General features: G+C 42.5%; 1 protein-coding gene across 11 annotated transcripts in view; it reads right to left on the bottom strand.

Annotated features, from left to right (window-relative positions):
- Window positions 1-21,523, bottom strand: part of CTNND2 (catenin delta 2) — a 2,090,389-nt gene that overhangs the window by 1,511,414 nt on the left and 557,452 nt on the right. For all 11 annotated transcript variants that reach the window (XM_073678428.1, XM_073678425.1, XM_073678422.1 and 8 more), the window contains one exon: window positions 19,680-19,846. In XM_073678428.1, the coding sequence (XP_073534529.1) occupies window positions 19,680-19,846 (167 nt within the window). The remainder of the gene's footprint in view (window positions 1-19,679; window positions 19,847-21,523) is intronic.

The following is a 21,523-nucleotide window of genomic DNA, read 5'->3' on the forward strand; positions in this document are numbered from 1 at the left end:
TCGTACCTAACTCCTGCTTGTTGTCTCTGTACTCCCGTTTGTGAGTTTGTGGTCCACTCGCTACTTCACTTCAAGTACCCTGTGGGTATCTGGCTCTGCCTTTCCCTTCCTGTCTGTTCCGTGTGAACAGAGCCCTGTCCGTCCTGCTCTGACTCCTTGCTCACTGCTCCGGCAGCCTTCCTCCGCTCTGACCCTTTTGCTCACTGCTCCGGCAGCCTTGCTCCGCTCTGACCCTTTTGCTCACTGCTCCGGCAGTCTCGCTCCGCTCTTATCCTTTTGCTCACTGCTCCGGCAGTCTTGCTCTACTCTTGCTCACTGCTCCAGGCGGCCTCGTCCTGCTCTGACTCCTTGCTCACTGCTCCGGCAGTCTCACTCAGCTCTGACCCTTTGCTCACCGCTCCAGGCGGTCTCGTCCTGCTCTGCTCTTGCTCACCGCTCCAGGCGGTCTCGTCCTGCTCTGCTCTTGCTCACCGCTCCAGGCGGTCTCGTCCTGCTCTGCTCTTGCTCACCGCTCCAGGCGGTCTCGTCCTGCTCTGCTCTTGCTCACCGCTCCAGGCGGTCTCGTCCTGCTCTGCTCTTGCTCACCGCTCCAGGCGGTCTCGTCCTGCCCTGCTCTCGCTCACCTCTCTGTGCGGCCTCACTCTGCTGTGTTTGTCCGCCACATCTGTGGTTCTGTTCCTGAGTCCCAGTGTGTACTGGGTCCTATCCCGGCTGTGTTCCTACCTGCTAGTGCCTTCCTGTCTGCACTCTAGCCGTGCTTGCCTGTACCCCCCTGCCTGCATACCAGTCGTGCCTGCCTATTCCCACCAGTCTGTGTGCCAGCCTAACTTGTCTGTTCCTGTATTCCCCTGTGTGGGTCAACAGCCGTGTCCGGGGTCTGTCCTGGAGTAGCACCTGGTCCCTCTGCTCGGTTCCTCCTTGGTGTACTGGCGTCGTATGCCGTCGTGCGACCCTGGTCGGATCGGGTGAATACCTAGTTACGCCCCTCCAGGCATTCACTCTCCGGCACGGTCCAGTGGAATAACACGCACACGCCGCTCAGCCCGGGCGTGTGCATTACAGCTTGCATGTTAGACCCACTGTATGTTACCCAACAACTGCGTGCTACCATCTCACACACACCTCATGCTACACATAAACACTACTCACACTGTATATTACATTTTACATACACTGCATGTTACTCACATACACAATGCATTTTACAAACCTTGCATGTTATACACGAACAAGTTGCATAATACACAACATAATGCATGTTGCACACAAACAAACTGCATATTACAGACACTGTATCTTACACATATAATCTGTTACCTAGACACATTCCATGCTATATACTCACTGCATGCTACCCCACTACATGCTACACACAAAGTATTTAACATGCACAAGCACAATAAATGCTACACGTAGTATGTTGCAAAAACAATGCATGTAACCAACACACACAGCAGCTTACACATGCACACACACTGCATGTACACACTACTCACACATACACATTGAATGTTACATGCACATTGCATATTACAAAAACATAGCATGTTGCAAACAGTGCATGGAATATGGGGAGGGATTAAAACAGGTAATACATATAGGAGGAACAGAGATACAGTGAATTACATAAAGTGTATGCATACTGTTATGGAAAATATTTTATACTTTGCTTTCATTATTATTTAGACAATTAAATATAACTATATAGATTTGATACTTTTCTATTTTAATATTAGCTTTATAAGTGTTATTTATAAAGCAATAACACAGGCTATTGTATAGAGGCGTCTGTGTTAAGCTCTCTCTTGTTTTTAAAAGTATAGTCAATTGGACAGAGCTGGCTTTAGTTTCAAGGACATCTGCACCAGTTTCCATAATTTACGATTTTGTTATTTCCAATTAAAATGCTTTCTTTCCCCAATTAAAATATCTGTAACGTTAGGTAATGTAAAGCCTGTAAAGACATTCCCCTTTTCAGATCTCTGTTGTTGTAATAAAGATTTGTGACTGGGCATCCGAGAGTCAGACAAGCATTGTACACAAACAGGACTGGATGTGTGATCTTGTCTTTGGTCGATCGACTCCCTGATTTGATCAAAACTGGCAAACATGTGAAAGCTTTTGAATGTCTTCTAAAACTGTCCATACAGGTTTCCACATCATTACATTGTGCTGAAAAACCCGGATTGTCAGAACTGGACCTCCTTTGGACCTGAAAGCAAGGATCTCTCTGGGAACCACTGAATGAGCTGTGGTGAGTAACCCATTGTGTCACTAAAAATTCAGTGTTACCTAGAGGGCTCCAGGACGGGTAATTGGTGGTCCAAACAAGACAATCTCTGTTAAACCTTTGCCGGTATTTGAATTTTTTATGTATCATTTGTGGTCTGTCATATGTTTCAATGTGTCTTTAGATGTATAATTGATGATTGAATGACGGTTGAATGAATATTAAATGAAGTGACAAGTAGCCAACCTTGCCTAACGATTCTGGTCAGCAGCCTTCACAGTTCCTCCTGTATATTTCAGGAGTCATTGTATGTTGTCCTCGTTGTGTATGTGATTGTAAAGTCTGGAGTGATATTGTTGTAAACTATGAGAATCTTTGAATGTGGGACTGAATTATTTTTGAGTGACCAATAAGGGACTATGGTCTCTGATTGATAAGGGATCCCATTAGATGTGTTCCTTCACAAGAGGTGTAGTAAAAAAAATTGGTCCTTAACAGGATCAGGGAAGTGTGACTGCTCATAACAGAGGAATCTTTCACGGCAAGGTAGTACTCTGAGGGTATTGTCCGCTGTAAATTGATAAGGGCACTCTCTTGAAAGAGGAGTTGAATGCAGCCTTAGCCCGAATACAGCAGGAGGATTTTATACCAGAGAAAAAGAAACAATATGCATCAATGTTTGTGAACAGAACAAAACCATTCATCTTAGTAATTCAATCAATATAATCAAATTATTCCGGTATTCCAAAAGTCGTATCAATCTTGCTTTCTTCAAATCCAAACTTCTTCTTAGCCCAAGACTTCACAGAAAATATGTTATGAATTTCATCTATAACAACTGACGTATTGCAAAATTGTGTTGCTGAATCAGAATCGTTGTCCTCAGGGCCTCTGCTCTGTTTTGTGTGAACATTAAAGAGGAAAGTAGTTGAAGCTCTTGGTCAGCCAGTATATCCAGACTGAGAATCAATAGCCAGAGAGGGGAGACATAACACAGATTTCATTTTCCAGCTGTGCCTCCTGCAGGATGTTGAAGGGAACTCCTTATTTAAGTAGTTAAAACCTGCTATTATGCTCTGATCTAGGTAACCCCTCCTCTTTTGTTTTAGATGCAATCTATTTGAATCAGAGGAGGTGGACAAAGGTTTTGTAGAAAAAGAACTTATTCTACCATGACATGTTATTTTGACTAGTGTAAGTAATTGCAATAACTATTGGTAGTATAGTTTTTGGATTGTTATTTGTTGGTTGTGTATCAAAGTTGTACTGGAACAAAGGGCTGGTTACCTGATGTTGATTTTACCTAACATTCTTCTCTTGTGAGAACACTTTGGTTCTGGGAGTTGAAAAATCTTCTCTTGCAAGCAATATTGGTGCTGAAGAAGAGTAGCGTCTTCTACGGTAAAGACTCTATGGGCCTATTCAGTTCATCGGTTAACTGCAGGCATTAAAGTTGCTGTCAGAGGAGTGGCAATTGAAAGGAAGTAGACAATCTCTGAGGTACCACCCTTGTCCCTGCATGTGATAAAGTGGAAAGAATAAGAATAAATGGGAGAGCTGTATTTTCAATTGGGAAGAATTACTGGAAGATAGAGAAGAGTAGACGAGCTGGCTAGGATGTGGTTGGAAGTAGTCAAAGCGTCTCTCAATAAGTGAAAATTTAATCAGAGGGAATAGACATAGAACTGTGTATGTAATCTTTGATAGACTCCGTCATCTCTGTACTTGATGTAAAACTGGCATCCATTTTGACACCCCTGCCTTATGCAGGAAATGCAGATATTGTGTACAGAATCCCAGTGGGGAAAATTACTGTGTCCTATGGGTCTCCATGTCCATGGACATCCAAGGTGCCTCTGCCCCCATAAGGACCAAAAGTCATGTATACTTTCTACTTCCTAGGATAGAAAATAACCTGCTGGTACATGATCCACCATAGGTATAGCCAATAGCATAACACATCGGCTAACACATTGGCACTGGTCCCCCTTGTGAGATCACTGCTCTCGCTACCCAGGTCCCGGAACCCTAAAATTTTAGAATGTGTCTCCATGGTGTTGAGGAGGCATATTGGGCCACATGGGATGATCTAGTCTCAGTCATTTTACAGTGACTTATTATTGCTACAGTGGTTCATGAATGGCCTTAGACCTATAGTCCTGACTGTAGCACACACTAGTTGCCCGGAGTGGTGAAATATGAATGGGTTGAACTGAAGGAAATAGCCCAATGTGCTGAAGTAGAAAGCATGTAAAAAAAAGAGTAATTTAGGACCTGTGCAGCCCAGAGGGAGGAAGAGACAGAGTGGGAGACATTTCCCTGCAGAAGGAAAAACTGTTACATTCATGGTAGACACTGGAGCAGCCCATACAGTATTAAAGCTGACAAAAAAGGAAGAATGGTGATCCAGCTTCACGGACGCCAGGTTGCATTAAAAACAGATAATCTCTTTATTGTTAAAAAGAACTGTTTGAAAGTCTAGAATAGACTGGTAGAAAAAATTAATACAATCAGTCCGAGAGGGAGGCAAGGGGAACACAGGGTCTGGGTAAGGCTACCAGATGCGTTTCAAACGCAGGTGCGTTCTTAAACTTGGTAGCCCTTCATTTTCAGTTTCTTCTAAAACATTCCATACAGATTTCCACATCAATACTAATGCAAGAAGCCTGTACAACAAGATGAAATTAAAATGAGTAATGCAGGATGAAAAATTATGATGCAGTGAGGAAGACGGAGCCATGGCTGTTGCTTCAATGGGGTACAGTCTGTTTTAGAATGACTGTACAAATAAACAAATTGGAGGATTTTGCTTAAATGTAAAATCTTCCTTAAAACCCATACTGTGTGATACTACATATATGAGGATCATACAATATCCCACTACTGCCATTAATTTATCAGGGATTCAGCACACGCACAATCCCGATTACTCACTACTGAGCATATGGCGTACACACCTCAACATTCCAACACATGAAATATGTGTATATGCCCCCATACGATCACTGCCAGCTTCACAATAGCCCAATCAAGATTATTCGCTGGCACAACTGATCAGTTTTAAAATATAATACAGGCCTGATCGGATGCCTGCTTTCTGGTAGCGTATGGCTTTGGGGAAGGAACGATTACAGAGAAAAAGAAACAGGACTATTAAATTGTATATTTAATCCAAAAGGGAGGCATTGTTTATGAAGAAATAGACAAAGGTTTTACAAAGGGGGACAATACAGTACAGAATATACAGTTGCACAAAATAAAAAGGGATAAATAAAAGAAACTTACTAGACAGATCGCAGAGACGATGCAGTTTAGCTGGAGGGGAGGCACTCCAATTCTGGCCATTATCGAACGGGACCCCTGCTTATAAAATATATAACTCCCAGCATGAGTCTAGATCCATTTTCAGCTGGATCTATATGCCGAGGGGGTGACCTGCCCACACAATCCCCTGTGATGACCTCAAGTGGGCAGGTCTCCGCCCATCATGGTATTATTAAAATCTCTAATTTCTGCGATAACTTCTCGCTGGTTGATCGCAGAAGTTCACAAGTGACGCCATATTTTTTATTGTGAATTTACCTTTCTGTAGAGACCAGACATGACATAACTGCTGTCTGTTATTTTTAGACTTTTACGTTATAGCTCACCGGAAGGGCTTAGAGATCCGGAAATGCTGCTAAAAATATGTGTCCCATTATTATCAGAAGAATAGAACTTCCGATATTCCATATTTCGGGTCGGTGCCTATGAGACTGGTGACACAAGGAGTTTGCAAATGAAGATGACCCTGCTATTGTACTGAGCATGATAGAATTTCTTTGAAGCTTAAACGAGCTGTTTCCTCTTTAGCCAGGTGTCTACTCATCACAGGTCTCTGCTACTAGTAACTACATTTGTATGTTAATTAGCCTGAACAATTGAGATAGTGGCTCCTTTTGTACTGCTATTTGCATAAAAGCCACTTTTCTGGAGCGTAAGCTCTTGCTCCTTTGACAAATACAAATTCAATGGTTTCAGAGGGGGGATTCTTAATATTTTCTATATCATTCCTTCACACTTTGGCGTACGCTTACACTTAACGTTTTTGATGCGTTTTTGCATTGCTTTCAACAGTGAAAAATGTCAACATTTTACTACCATATCTGGTCATGTGATGTGTGATACATGATCAGACACATCTATACAGTGCTGAAATGACATGGGAAGAGCATGGGGAAGACCCTGGAGTATCTCTGCATCCCAGGTCACTGCCTAAAACCATCATCAGACCTGATCCTATATCACTGCGGTAACAAAACAGAAATTTTTCCAACATGACAAATATTAAACTCCATTTAAAATGGGCAAGATGCGTGGCAAGGGGCAGGGAAGTAGACGTAATGGTGCTGGTGCACGAAGAGGCCGAGGCTGTGGGCAAGATGAAACTGTGCCTGCTGAGGGAGCACAACAAGCACCCATATCATGTCGACCTAGCTTCCTGTCCCACTTTCTAGGGGGCCGTGGAGTACCACTCTTGAAGCCAGACCAGTGTGAAAAGGTTGTTGGTTGGATAGCAGATAAATAGATAATGCTTCCAGTCAGTTTGCAACCATCACCACCCTGTCTTCCACACAGTCCAGTCTCAGTGGCCGTCAGTCTGGACCACATTATTATTCGTGATTAACAGAGAGGAGAGGCCGGGGAATAGCGGGTGACAGGTGGATTAGTCGGGCAGCAGAGTTTAGAATAGATTGGAGGGGTGCGAGAAGGGAAGCCACAGTGCAGGAGGCTGCAGTAGTCGAAGAAGGAGATGATGAGGGCATGCACAATTGTTTTTGCAGATTGAGGAATGTGCAGATTGGGGAGATTTTTTTTACTTGGAGTCAGCATATTCCTCAGTCGTCCCTCAGCATTCAGTTGTCCCTACCCCAGTCCTTGGAACGCAAGCGCAAATACGCAGCCACCCACCCACAGGCCACAATACTAAACTGCCACATTTCTCGATTGCTTGCACTAGAAATTTTGCCTTTTAGGCTTGTGGAGGTGGAAGCTTTCCACAACCTCATGGCGGCGGCTGTTCCTTGGTACTTGGTCCCCAGCCGCTACTATTTCGGGTTTTCTGTCCCCGCCTTATACAAGTACAGGACCCAGAACGTTATCCATACCCTCACCAACGCAGTTACTGGGAAGGACCACCTAACAACAGACACATGGAAAAGTGTTTGTGGCCAGGGACGGTACATCTCACTGACGGCACACTGGGTTAATATTGTGGAACCCAGGACCCAGTCAGACCCTGGGACAGAACATGTCCCCTGACGCAGAGGATTGCGGGCCCTCAGTCAATCAAGCTTCAACACAATTTTCACAAGGTAGACAGCAGCGGTAGTTGGTCTCCTTGACAATGAGCAAACTCCTACATGATGATAGAGGCCACCATCTCCTTAGCTTCATGGTTGTCACAAATAATTTGGAGATTTGTGGCAGCTCTGGTTATGCTGTCATTTAAATGTATTTTTTTCCTTTTGGTCAAGCAAGGGTTAATGTTCGTCTCTTGCTGGCAGCATTTTATTAATGGTCAGCTGATATTGTTTGGTGCCACTCCCACCTCCCTTTAAATAGCCACATGATTCATCAGCTGACCTCCGGTTATAGTTGATTCTATGCTGTCCTCTCGGAAGGAGCCAGTCTCTGGAGAAGCTGTGGTGTTAGTTGCTATTACAGTGGTGAAGTTTTCTGCTGGAGAGATAAGTGTATTTTATGTTGTTATCTTCCCATTAGGGTCTGGCTAGCCTGCGCACTAGCCAGGTTAAGTTCAGGGCCAACGAGGGCACGTGATTGCGCACGGGGGGAAGGACCCATCTAGGGACGATTGGGGAGTTTAGGGACAGACATAGGTTGGTGTCAGGAAGTGTCCCTTCCCTTGTTCCCTACCACTAGGGCCCTCCTTTCTCCTATATCTCCCATTGCATCCGTGTGTTGTGCTGTCCGCCGGACATCCCCTTGTCATTCCGTGACACTGGTACTTTTCTGTGGGAATGAGCTGGTCTCCAACAAGCCAGGAATATCCAGTGAATGGCACGCCATGGTTTGGTATTAGCACACAGTAATAATAATATTTTTCATTTCTATAGCGCCAACATATTCCACAGCACTAAACATTTTAGAGGGGGCTTGTACAGACAATAAGGGACATTACAGAAAACAATCGCATAAATCAACAGATACCAGGAGGAGAGACGGCCCTGCTCGCAAGCTTACAATCTATGAGACCAGAAGCAAAGCCATCCACAATTTCCATCTCATGAATTTTATTTAGTACACTGGCTGCCCAAACATTAGTTTTTCACAAAGGAGCTGAAGACACTGAGTGGCAGTAGGTGCAAGTTTCTCCAGCATGCCTGTTTGTTGATATCAGAGGGAGAACAGCTGGAGAGTTACATTTCACCACAGCCATATTCTTTAGGTCAGTGAAAGAACTGTCAGAGAGGGAAACTGTATCTACTCTGGCTGTCATTTGTCTGCCACCAGGTCACACACCACCATGCCTGGCTGTATGTTCAGTTGTGAGACCTCCAGATCTGCTCTCTCTGTTACAGCTTTCAAAAACTATGCAGCGTTGTGCGGTTTGTCATCTAAACATATTATCTTCAGCACAGCCTGTTGCGGCTTGGCCCAGGTAGTGCTGCAGTGCTTCCAGCTTGCGACTGATATTGTCATTTCGGAGATGGAGGCCAAAGAGGAGGAGGAAGTACAGGAGCTGTAGAATGGGATTACATTGAGATTACATTGATGAGTTTGGTTTTTATACTAAAGATCCTGCTGTGTTTTTATTGTTTATGTCTCTTCAAATGTGTATTGGAGTGCGTCCTAATTTTTTGCAGCCCTTGAAATTGCTGCATACGCAATAACAGTATAGGAGTCCCACTCCTTAATAACGGGAAGGACAATTCAAATAGATTCTATATTCTAGAATATTACTTGTCTTATCTGAAATTCATTTACAGGTGAACTATTGCAGTATAGATAGCATATTACACCGATCCAGCAAGGTATTATTGCCTTATACTGCGTGCTGCTGGGCCTGCAGAAAAAAAATACAAATCTATTCTATTCCCTATCAATACCGCTGTTAGATGCATTTACAATAGGGACAGGTGCTGCTAGGTGATATCATCAGCTCGAGATGAGTGTTCATTCTGGTTGCATAAATCTCTTCCACAGTCCATAATTTATTTTTTTTGTTATTTATTTGGTGGCCTTATATACAAGTTATGACAATACTTCCAGGAAAATACATTTTAGCTTTGTTTTTGTATGTTTTATTGGCATAATACTCTGACAACCTTGTTCACAGATATGCCATTGGTCAACGACCAAAAAATTCTGGATTATTAGCACAATAATATCTGATCCCATCTGTTGACCATGGTTTTAGACAGTGGCATTAGTGATATTGGTATTGATTAGCGACTAAGTGTGAATAGGTTGAACAACACACAACTGGCAGACTTTAACTGGAATGTAATATTTGGCACGCTCCAAAAAAGGTCACGATTATTACCGCAGTAATATGGGATCACGTCTAATGATGGAGTAGTTTGTCTGCTTCCACAATACAGCAATGTCAATAAAATAAAAAAAATCTGGCTGTATTCTGCTAACAAGCAAATGTAGTAGTAAGATGGTGTACATTGGATTGCTTTTTAAGCAAATAATCAGGATTAAGACTCAAAAAAAATTAGCCTTGATATCTAGGACTAATGATATCTGTAACAGCAGCAGCTGACAGAACGTGCAATGGACCCTATTCTACTGTATACAGTGTCCACAAATTGTGCCTGCCTAACTCCTGCTATCACCAGTAATATATGCAGCTGCTTAGAAGGACTGTTAGTTCAGATGGATATATATCTTGCTGTGGAATACCTATACCTAACTAATAAAATGCCAATTCTCTCTCTAGCTCAGCAGCATCTCTCCCTACTCTGCCAGTTTCCAGGTAGACTGTGATGAGCATAGGGTCCTGTGTCTTATATAGACCCGATGAAGCTATGCGGCCAGCCAATCACTGTAATGACACAACCAACATGGCTACGACATTACAGTGAGTGGCAGGCAATGCTTGTATGTTTATTCACTTTCTAAAGAGTGCCAAACATGCAGGGCGGGTACCCAAGCATCCCGGAAGCACTCGCGGAGTGCCGAGCATCTCGAACAGTAAGATACTTGGGTGAGTACCAAACAGTTGGAGCATGCTCGCTCAACACTAGTGAGCAGCACTGTACAGGGAGATTAGCTAAAGCGTCATGGATTGTAAAGTTCTTGATTATGTTGCGCACCATAAACAAAAGAACATCAGGATCTCTGGAGACAGACTTGTAATCTGACATGAAATCAGAATAAACATTTCCAGTTTTAGGTCAATTAGAATTACCGTAATTTTTCATATTTGCCAAATGCCAGAATAATGAGAGAGAGAGAATGTTTTAAGGCATTTTTATGACTTACTGCAAAGTCATTCAGTTTAAGGGCAATGGTACCAAATACTAATGAAATGTATGTAAACTTTTCACTTTGCAGTAAGTCATAAAAATGCCTTAAAACATTCTCTCTCTCATTATTCTGGCATTTGGCAAATATTAAAAATTATGGTAATCCCAATTGAACTAAAACGGAAAAGGTTTATTCTGATATATCAGATATTGAGAAAAACATGCATATGTGTCTTTTTATATAGTTTATGTAAACTTCTGGTTTCAACTGTATCAAAACAAGTGTAATTGCAATAATTTTCTGGGAGAAATATTTCATTTTCTGGAAGAATTTCGAGGATGCCTACACTTTCGGCCATGACTGTAGATAAATGTAAAGTTATGCACTTAGGCTAGTGAAATAAAATGTATAATTATGTACTAAATGATAAATCTGTCAATGAAAAAGATTTGAGTGTATGGATAAACAACAAACTCAACCTTAGAGACCAGTGCCAGGCATCTGCCACCAAGGCAATCAGTGGATGCATCATTGAAAGGTAGCATGACGAGAACATACTGTAATTTTGCCTCTATACAAGTCACTAGTCCAACCACACTAGATCCACGGCTACCCCTCTGTCCATGTTTCTACTCACGTCTTGATAAAAAGAAAATCAGGTTAATTTATCAACTTTTCTCCTTTGTAAAAGCACATACACATATACATTTTTACCACATACACATGTATTTTACCCCTTAGGCCTCGCTCACGTCTGCATAAAAAAATCGTTTGATATTGATCCAAAAAAGTTGGGCGAGTGTCATGCGTATGTCACTCCCTATGTAAGGCAAGTGCAATATTTTTCTCACCAAGCATCCATATGATATGCGCATGCAATGCGTTTTTAACATCTTTTACATAGAGCAATTCTGTCATTTCAAGCTAGTTTACAAAGCTAATAAAGCAATGTTAAATAAAGATACACATAGAAGATAGAAATATATTAGATATATAACAGGGAGACAAATGGTGGTTACACCAGATACTGACTGGTTTTATGACCTCTCAGAACCCACCAATACTGTAGAACTGCACATTTTAGTTTCATAAAAGTTTTAACGTTTTAACATGGTTCTTAACATAAAACATAAACATAAAGGAAAGTCAAAATGTAAGCCCCAGTCATGAGGACTGCGTAATGAAGGAGGGGAGGGAAAGACATAAGAGAAAATGGGGGGGGGGGAGGGGTATAAAATATATTGGTAAATATCATTGGCCTACATCCTGTATGTCTTTATTTTAGAAATGCAAATCAAAAAGTAGTATCGACAAATAATACATTGGTTACATTATGACATACTAGATACAGTGCCTACAAGTAGTATTCAACCCCCTGCAGATTTAGCTGGTTGACACATGCGGAATTAACTTGGCATTGTGACATTTGTACTGTAGATCAGCCTGGAAGTGGGAAATGCACTGCAGCAAATATTGTTTTTTTTTTTTTGTTTTTTTTTTAAAACATTAAAAGTTAATTCAGAGTGTCATTTATTATTCAACCCCTCAAACCACAAGAATTCTGTTTGGTCCCCCTAAAGTATTAAGAAGTAGTTCAGGCACCAAGAATAATGAGCTTCACATGTGTGGATTAAAGATCTCTTTTGCCAGCCTTTTCTGACTATTTAAGACCCTCCCCAAACTTGAGAACAGCACTCAGACATGGTCAACATGGGAAAGACAAAGGAGCATTCCAAGGCCATCAGAGACAAGATCGTGGAGGGTCACAAGGCTGGCAAGGGGTACAAAACCCTTTCCAAGGAGTTGGGCCTACCTGTCTCCACTGTTGGGAGCATCATCCGTAAGTGGAAGGCTTATGGAACTACTGTTAGCCTTCCACGACCTGGACAGCCTTTGAAAGTGTCCTCCCGTGCAGAGGCCAGGCTTGTCCGAAGAGTCAAGGCTAACCCAAGGACAACAAGGAAGGAGCTCCGGGAAGATCTCATGGCAGTGGGGACATTGGTTTCAGTCAATACCATAAGTAACGTACTCCACCGCAATGGTCTCCATTCCAGACGAGCCCGTAAGGTACCTTTACTTTCAAAGCGTCATGTCAAGGCTCGTCTACAGTTTGCTCATGATCACTTGGAGGACTCAGACAGACTGGTTCAAGGTTCTATGGTCTGATGAGACCAAGATCGAGATCTTTGGTGCCAACCACACACGTGACGTTTGGAGACTGGATGGCACTGCATACGACCCCAAGAATACCATCCCTACAGTCAAGCATGGTGGTGGCAGCATCATGCTGTGGGGCTGTTTCTCAGCCAAGGGGCCTGGCCATCTGGTCCGCATCCATGGGAAGATGGATAGCACGGCCTACCTGGAGATTTTGGCCAAGAACCTCCGCTCCTCCATCAAGGATCTTAAGATGGGTCGTAATTTCATCTTCCAACAAGACAACGACCCAAAGCACACAGCCAAGAAAATCAAGGCCTGGTTCAAGACGGAAAAAGTCAAGGTGTTGGAGTGGCCTAGTCAGTCTCCCGACCTTAACCCAATTGAAAACTTGTGGAAGGAGCTCAAGAATAAAGTCCACATGAGACACCCAAAGAACCTAGATAACTTGGAGAAGATCTGCATGGAGGAGTGGGCCAAGATAACTCCACAGACCTGTGCCGGCCTGATCAGGTCTTATAAAGACGATTATTAGCTGTAATTGCAAACAAGGGTTATTCCACAAAATATTAAACATAGGGGTTGTATAATAATTGACCCACACTTTTATGTTTTAAATTTATTAAAATTCAACTGAGCAACATAACTTTTTGGTTTGTAAGATTTATGCTTCTGTTCATAAATCCTACTCTCGTTTGCAGTTTGAAGGCTCTAACTTATTTGCATCTTATCAAACCAGCTAAATCTGCAGGGGGTTGAATACTACTTGTAGGCACTGTATATATATGAACTCCTGGGACCTAGAGGTAATTTAATGCAGCACAACAGGCAATCTTTCAACATTATAGCTTACAGGTTAGGGTGATAAAGACAGAGCATCATTTACCATAGGGTCATAATGGAAAGTCATCCACTGGGCCCAGACACTATAGAATAGCTCAAAGGTGTCTGATCTCGTAGCTTCAATATACTCGTATAACATGAGAGTGTCAATTTTTCTCTTAACTGAATTAATGGATAAAACTGACGTTTTCTATTTTGAGGCTATATGAATCTGTGCAACCATAGTGATAAAAGCAAGTTAAATGATTTATTGGGTAATCTTAGAGGTTTATCCCCAAAAAAGTAAAATAGTTGTGCCAAGATAGATCAACCCCCTAATTACACTCCTAATCAACGTTTTAACCTCAGGCCAGAATGTTTTCACTAAGGAGCATGTCCAACATATATGGTTCATGTCACCCAAAGAATCACAACCTCTGAAAAATCTATCTATCTATCTATCTATCTGTTGTATTGGGATATATCTTATGCAATTTTACAGGCACATAATATGTTCTGTGGAGAACCTTTAAAGACGTTTCTGAGTGAGGTTTGCCTTTTGATTGGACTTCACAATTTCACCTGTCTATAGACCTAATAAATTGTATATCTTTCTCTCATTGTTTCATAAGCTTTAACTTCTCCTCTTTATGGGGTAGACTGAATATGGAATATAAAAGTGAGATAATCCCATGTCCAAATATTCAGCGACAAGGAGTCCCAAATTATTCGGGCGTTTGAGCAACATGTTAGGTCCCTTGTCTGTGGCCCAACAGTCTAAAGGTTTACTTTATCAAATAAATTAACCAGAAATAATGAAATGTAACCAAATATGTCTACTTAAAAGTATAGCCAAAAATCTATAGCAATACCACACTGCTCAAAAAATAAAGGGAACACTTAAACAACGGAATATAACTCCAAGTCAATCAAACTTGTGTGAAACCAAACTGTCCACTTAGGAAGCAACACTGATTGACAATCAATTTCACATGCTGTTGTGCATATGGAATAAACAATAGATGGAAATTATTGGCAATTATCAAGACACACTCAATAAAGGAGTGGTTCTGCAGGTGGGGACCACAGACCACATCTCAGTACAAATGCTTTATGGCTGATGTTTTGGTCACTTTTGAATGTTGGTTGTGCTTTCACACTCATGGTAGCATGAGACGGACAGTACAACCCACAGAAGTTGCTCAGGTAGTGCAGCTCATCCAGGATGGCAAATCAATGCGAGCTGTGGCAAAAAGGTTTGCTGTGTCTGTCAGCGTAGTATCCAGAGGCTGGAGGTGCTACCAGAAGACGGGCCAGTACGCCAGGTGATATGAAGGGGGCTGTAGGAGGGCAACAACCCAGCAGCAGGACCGCTACTTCCGCCTTTGTGCAAGGAGGAACAGGAGGAGCACTGCCAGAGCCCTGCAAAATGACCTCCAGCAGGCCTCAAATGTGCATGTGTCTGCACAAACTGTTAGAAACTGACTCCATGAGGGTGGTTTGAGGGCTTGACGTCCACAGATGAGGGTTGTGCTCACAGCCTAACACCGTGCAGGACGCTTTGCATTTGCCACAGAACACCAGGATTGGCAAAGTCGCCACTGGCGCCCTGTGCTCTTCACAGATGAAAGCAGGTTCACACTGAGCACATGTGAAGACGTGACAGAGTCTGGAGACGCCATGGAGAGCGATCTGCTTCTTGCAACATCCTTCAGCATGACCGGTTTGGCAGTGGGTCAGTAATGGTGTGGGGTGGCATTTCTTTGGAGGGCAGCACAGCCCTCCATGTGCTCGCCAGAGGTAGCCTGACTGCCATTAGGTACCGGGATGAGATCTTCAGACCCCTTGTGAGACCATATGCTCGTGCGGTTGGCCCTGGGTTCCTCCTAATGCAGGACAATGCCAGACTTTATGTGGCTGGAGTGTGTCAGCAGTTCCTGCAAGATGAAGGCATTGAAGCTATGGACTGGCCCGCCCGTTCCCCAGACCTGAATCCGATTGAGCACATCTGGGACATCATGTCTCGCTCCATCCACCAACGTCACGTTGCACCACAGACTGTCCAGGAGTTGGCGGATGCTTTAGTCCAGGTCTGGGAGGAGATCCCACAGGAGACAATCCGCAACCTCATCAGGAACATGCCCAGGCATTATAGGGAGGTCATACAGGCACGTGGATGCCACACATAATACTGATCCTCATTTTGACTTGTTTTAAGGACATTACATCAAAGTTGGATCAGCCTGTAGTGTGTTTTTCCACCTTAATTTTGGGGGTGACTCCAAATCCAGACCTCCATTGGTTAATAAATTTGATTTCCATTGATGATTTTTGTGTGATTTTGTTGTCAGCACATTCAAATTTGCACAGAACAAAGTATTCAATGAGAATATTTCATTCATTCAGATCTAGGATGTGTTATTTGAGTCCGTCAATAATATTAGGTTATAATCACATGTATAAGATGTTAGCACAATATTTTTGGGATATATCAACAAATGCCTTTAAGAGGAAAAAATAATCTCCAATATTCACAACAAAGTTGTTTAGTGAGAGTATGAATAAGGTGAACCTTTTATCCTTATACTTGGGAGATTCAGTGCTTCTACAGTGTCAAGTAATATGTGATGGACGGTGCTTTGATCTGCTCACCTCTCTCCACTCCAGTTGAGACTGAGTTAGGCGAGCTGCTCGTTGGGGCAAAGCTTGGTCGACTGGTTGTGGGATTCCTGTTTTCTCCAGGGCGATTTTCCCTTTTTCTACGGAGTGAGCTGTATAAGTGGAGTATAGTGAAGGATATTGCAAAGGGGAAACCCACCGATACTTGACTTGTGCCGATTGTAGTGGGCTGAAGCGATGTTCGCCTGTAGAGAGTGGTCAGGGATATATTTGCGTAGAGGAGAACTGTAGCCGATAATCACAGTAATGATGAAATATCCCGATTAGCAGCTAAAATAAGGTATTTTGACTCTTCCAGGTGTAATTTTAATACCACATCTCTAGGGAAAGCTCCAGCGCGTGGTTTTCCTAGTGCTCTGTGGATCCTGGTTATGCACGATAGTAGTGGGTCAGTCTGAAGGAGCAGAGTAGAGGCTGTCTCTTTCAAACCTTTAATGCTCTCAGGGAGACCTTTTATACGGGTGTTACTGTTCCTCTATGATATCTATTTTCAAGTTCCTCATACTTAAGCTCTATCATGTTAAGGCACTCAGAGTGCTGCTTAAGCATATCCTGGTCTTCTCAAGCATCTGCATTTTCATCCATTTTTTTTTCTAAAGTAGCTGTGCATTGTGCTATGTCCTCAAGAATGTCCTTTCCATGGCAGAGGTCAGCTCAAACTTAAATGTTTCTTGCAGACTTCTAAGCAGAGCGGAAGTTGTTATAATTAAGACAGACTGACCTTGCAGAGAGTTGGAGGCAACCTCTGTGTTTGTTTGCAGCTCCGGAAGCAGGGAAGGAGATGCAGCCGCCATTGAATTTCCACCTCTCAGGTGCTGAGTCTTGAGAAGGTCAGCAATAGGGCATTTTGTTATCCGTTTGCGCTCTCCTCCTCTCATCTCATCCTCCAGGTATCAGATTTGTGTTTAGTCAGTCTGCCTTGGGCATGGTGTGCTAGAAAGCATTTAAAGACTATTAACAGGGAACGGAGCTCAGCCAGGCATGTCTGCTCCTGCCGAGATCCACGCATGCGCCTAAAACTGCACATATTAAAGTGGCCTTTTATTGTGGATTATCTTGGCAAAGGAGAAGTGCTCATTAACACAAATTTAGACAAGTTTGTGAACAATATTTCAGAGAAAAGGGCCTTTTGTTCACAGAGAAAAAGAGTCAGATCTTTGAGTTCAGCTCATGAAAAATAGGAGAAAAAAACAAGTGTTTAGTTTATATTTTTGTTCAGTGTATATATATATATATATTATATGTAGAGAAACTGTCTTGCACCCTCTCTCTATGGTTCATTCGATGATGATATTTATGTGAATGGTTTGTTCACTGCTGATATACATTGTGTGCACAGCTATTAGGCAATTAGTATTTTTGTTGATTTATGTTACTATTGAAACCTGAATATTTCTGAAAGTAAAACTGAGGTTTTGTCTTTCTTACGATAGTATGTGTGCAGAATTGTTTGGAAACTATTAGTGTACAGAAATATTTTGCAATAAAATGAAGAAAGTACATTTTCCCATCTCAATTGTTTATTTTTATCTGTTGAAAATGTACAATATAAAGCTCAAAATGTACAAAAATACATTTCTGACATATAAAAAAAATTATCAGTGACCAATACAGCCACCCTTCTTTTCAATAACAGTCATAAGCCTTTTATCCATTGAGCTGCTCAGTTTTTAAATTTGTTGATGAACAACTTTTTGGGCATCACCAACAAAAGCCTCCCAGACACTGCTCAGTGCATTGTTTTTCTTCACCGCGAATCTCTCGTTTAAGAAAGGCCCAAAAGTTCTCAATAGGGCTTAGGTCAGTGAAGGAAGGGGGAAATGAAATTTTTCTTTCATCTCTAAGGCCATTACTAGATAGCCAAGCAGTGGAGACTTTGACGTATGCAATGGAGCATTATCCTGCATAAAAATCATGGTTTTCTTGAAGTACATACTGTAAGGCAGCGCTACTTATTATCCTGGGGGATACTCGCTTCGCTGCGTCAATCAATGCACACTAGCCATATTTTTCGGTATTTCTCAACTCAGCAGTTTATTAACTCCATAAACCGTAGTTCACACACATAAAGTCCACGAGCCCAAGTGGCAGACCGGCCCACTTGGCTCTAATTACAGCCTTCCGCAAGGTAATAAAACAATGTCCATGAAAATGTCCATAACACAAATATATTACCTTCGCCGGCTTCAGCTGTAACGGTCCTCTTTACTACACCACCACTGTGGCTTCACGGCTTACCACACGTGGTCTCCAGCCGTTACTCCCGTCCAAGGCTTACTGGCATATTAAGCCTCTCATATCCTGGCTTCACCCTCCAGGACGCTTGTGTGGCACTCCGAGGCTTACTGGCATCCCACACACACACACAGGGATCCAGGCTTCACCTCCACCAGGCCACTCCAGGCCTCACACGAGCGGTGTTCCCCCACACACACAGGGAACAGCCTCATGCCGCTTGCACGGTGCCCACACAGGAGCTCCCCACACACAGGAACTCCTACACACCGGAACACACCCACACAGGAACATACAGGGTTTATATATCTTGCAGCACACTCACAGATAGGACCTTAACTGATGTCAGAGTCATGTGTCCACACCCTCTGTGTGCATAAGGACCTGTGTGATGTCACAGTCATGTGACCAGTCCGTTAAAGGGGAAGGTACATGGTCATTCAAAAACACACCGAACCATTAAAGGGATGTCTGCTACACCACAATACTTTTTCTTTTATCACTTCTGGAGGAAAGTCTTTTCTAAAAACGTTGTTGACATCCTTAGGCCACCCCCTCTTCATTACATTAATGCACGTCACCTGATCTGCTTCATCCAATAAACTTTCAAGATTATACAGCTTAAAGTTGGAAAATATGCATAAATGATATGATTAAAATACTTGACTAATATTTGTGCACACAAGGAATATGTATGAGCTTAATTTATTCACTTCTGTTATACACTTAAAAAAATGTAATTGCATAATAATATTAAAATTAAAAAAGCTATTATTATTATTATTATTATTCTGCCCAAAAAACATTTAGCATGAACATTTATATTTTAAAAAATAATCCTTTCTGTTTTACATGCCCTTTTAGCAAGCTGTGTAACATGAAGAAAGGAAAAGTATGCTATGTAAAAGATTTCTTATGACGTTAAGTCCAAAACTCTGTGCCAATTAACAAATTGATAAAAAGATACTGTAGATTTAGCTATAAGAACAAATAACTACGTTTTGATTTTCACTATTACTACACAATGAAAGTAATGAAAGAAATAACCTGATTATAGATAATGCACTTTACCACTTACTTGACTGTAGCTTTGAATAGTAGACCTGGGTTGACTGCTGTGGAGATGCACTGCTGATGTTTCACCAAATGCAATGGCCTGGTTGTTATGGTAGCTTGATGAATACTGGAAAGACCCTTCTGGTTTAGAATTTAGCTGTAGGGCACTCTGTGATAGAATGCTTGGCCCTGAGTTAAGAAATAGATTTGGAATACTCATTGAAATCATGAAAACATTGCAAAATAAACTAATACATACATAAACAAATACATAGCATAGCAATGTGAATACCCTAGTCGCTAACCAATTAGATACGGGGCCTGGGACCTGGATCATAAGTGAACTGCACTGAATCTCACTGCAGCTATTTTTTTCTTCAACTAATTAAACTTTATTATCTGTCTGTGCACTAAGTGCACGCAGCCACACAACACGCAGGGTTTGCCTGACGCACCCCTGCGTGGTGTGGCTGTGTCATTACCTCTTGGATGAGACAGAACAGAGGATCCATCTATGTGCAGAGAGATTGCACACCTAGGGCAAGTAGATGATGGAGGGAGGAATGAGGTCAGTGGGGCCAGGTCTGTCAGGGAATACAGCTGGCCATGGGGAGAGGTGAGGGAGATTACAGCGCTTTCGCCTCTGTGGCTACATAGCACACCCTCCCCCTCCTGCACTGCTACAAGCAACTCAGCAGTCGAGACAGGGGAAAGGTGTGCAGGGACATTGCAGGGCTGACAAGAGGTCTCCAATGTACAACCCTCTGTTCTACTGCTGTTCTCCAATGTCAGGGCTCCCCCCACTGCTGGAACAGGATAAATACTGATGAAGAGAGTCAATATGTTTATGTCATGTGTCTGTATAATGTATATATGAGTATATGTACAGGACATACAGTTTGGACACACCTCCTCATTTAAAGATTTTTCTGTATTTTCATGACTATGAAAATTGAACATTCACACTGAAGGCATCAAAACTATAAATTAACACATGTGGAATTATATACTTAACAAAAAAGTGTGAAACAACTGAAAATATGTCTTATATTCTAGGTTCTTCAAAGTAGCCACTTTTTGCTTTGATGACTGCTTTGCACACTCTTGGCATTCTCTTGCTGAGCTTCAAGAGGTAGTCTCTGGAAATGGTCTTCCAACAATCTTGAATGAGTCCCTAGAGATGCTTAGCACTTTTTGGCCCTTTTGTCTTCACTCTGCGGTCCAGCTCACCCCAAACCATCTCGATTGGGTTCAGGTCTGGTGACTGTGGAGGCCAGGTCATCTGGCATAGCACCCCATCACTCTCCTTCTTGGTCAAATAGCCCTTACACAGCCTGAAGGTGTGCTTGGGGTCATTGTCCTGTTGAAAAATAAGTGATGGCCCAACTAAATGCAAACTGGATTGAATAGCATGCCGCTGCAAGATGCTGTGGTAGCCATGCTGGTTCAGTATGCCTTCAATTTTGGAAAAATTGCCAACAGTGTCACCAGCAAAGCACCCCGACACCATCACACCTCCTCCTCCATGCTTCACGGTGGGAACCAGGCATGTAGAGTCCATCCGTTCACTTTTTCTGCGTCACACAGACACGGTGGTTGGAACCAAAGATCTCAAATTTGTACTCATCAGACCAAAGCACAGATTTCCACTGGTCTAATGTCCATTCCTTGTGTTCTTTAGCCCAAACAAGTCTCTTCTGCTTGTTGCCTGTCCTTAGCAGTGGTTTCCTAGCAGCTATTTTACCATGTAGGCCTGCTGCACAAAGTCTCCTCTTAACAGTTGTTGAAGAGATGTGTCTGCTGCTAGAACTCTGTGTGGCATTGACCTGGTCTATAATCTGAGCTACTGTTAACCTGTGATTTCTG

Source organism: Phyllobates terribilis, unplaced genomic scaffold, assembly GCF_046119375.1.
Source record: "Phyllobates terribilis strain yellow unplaced genomic scaffold, ASM4611937v1 Scaffold_4__5_contigs__length_816908805, whole genome shotgun sequence".
Lineage (NCBI taxonomy): Eukaryota > Metazoa > Chordata > Amphibia > Anura > Dendrobatidae > Phyllobates > Phyllobates terribilis.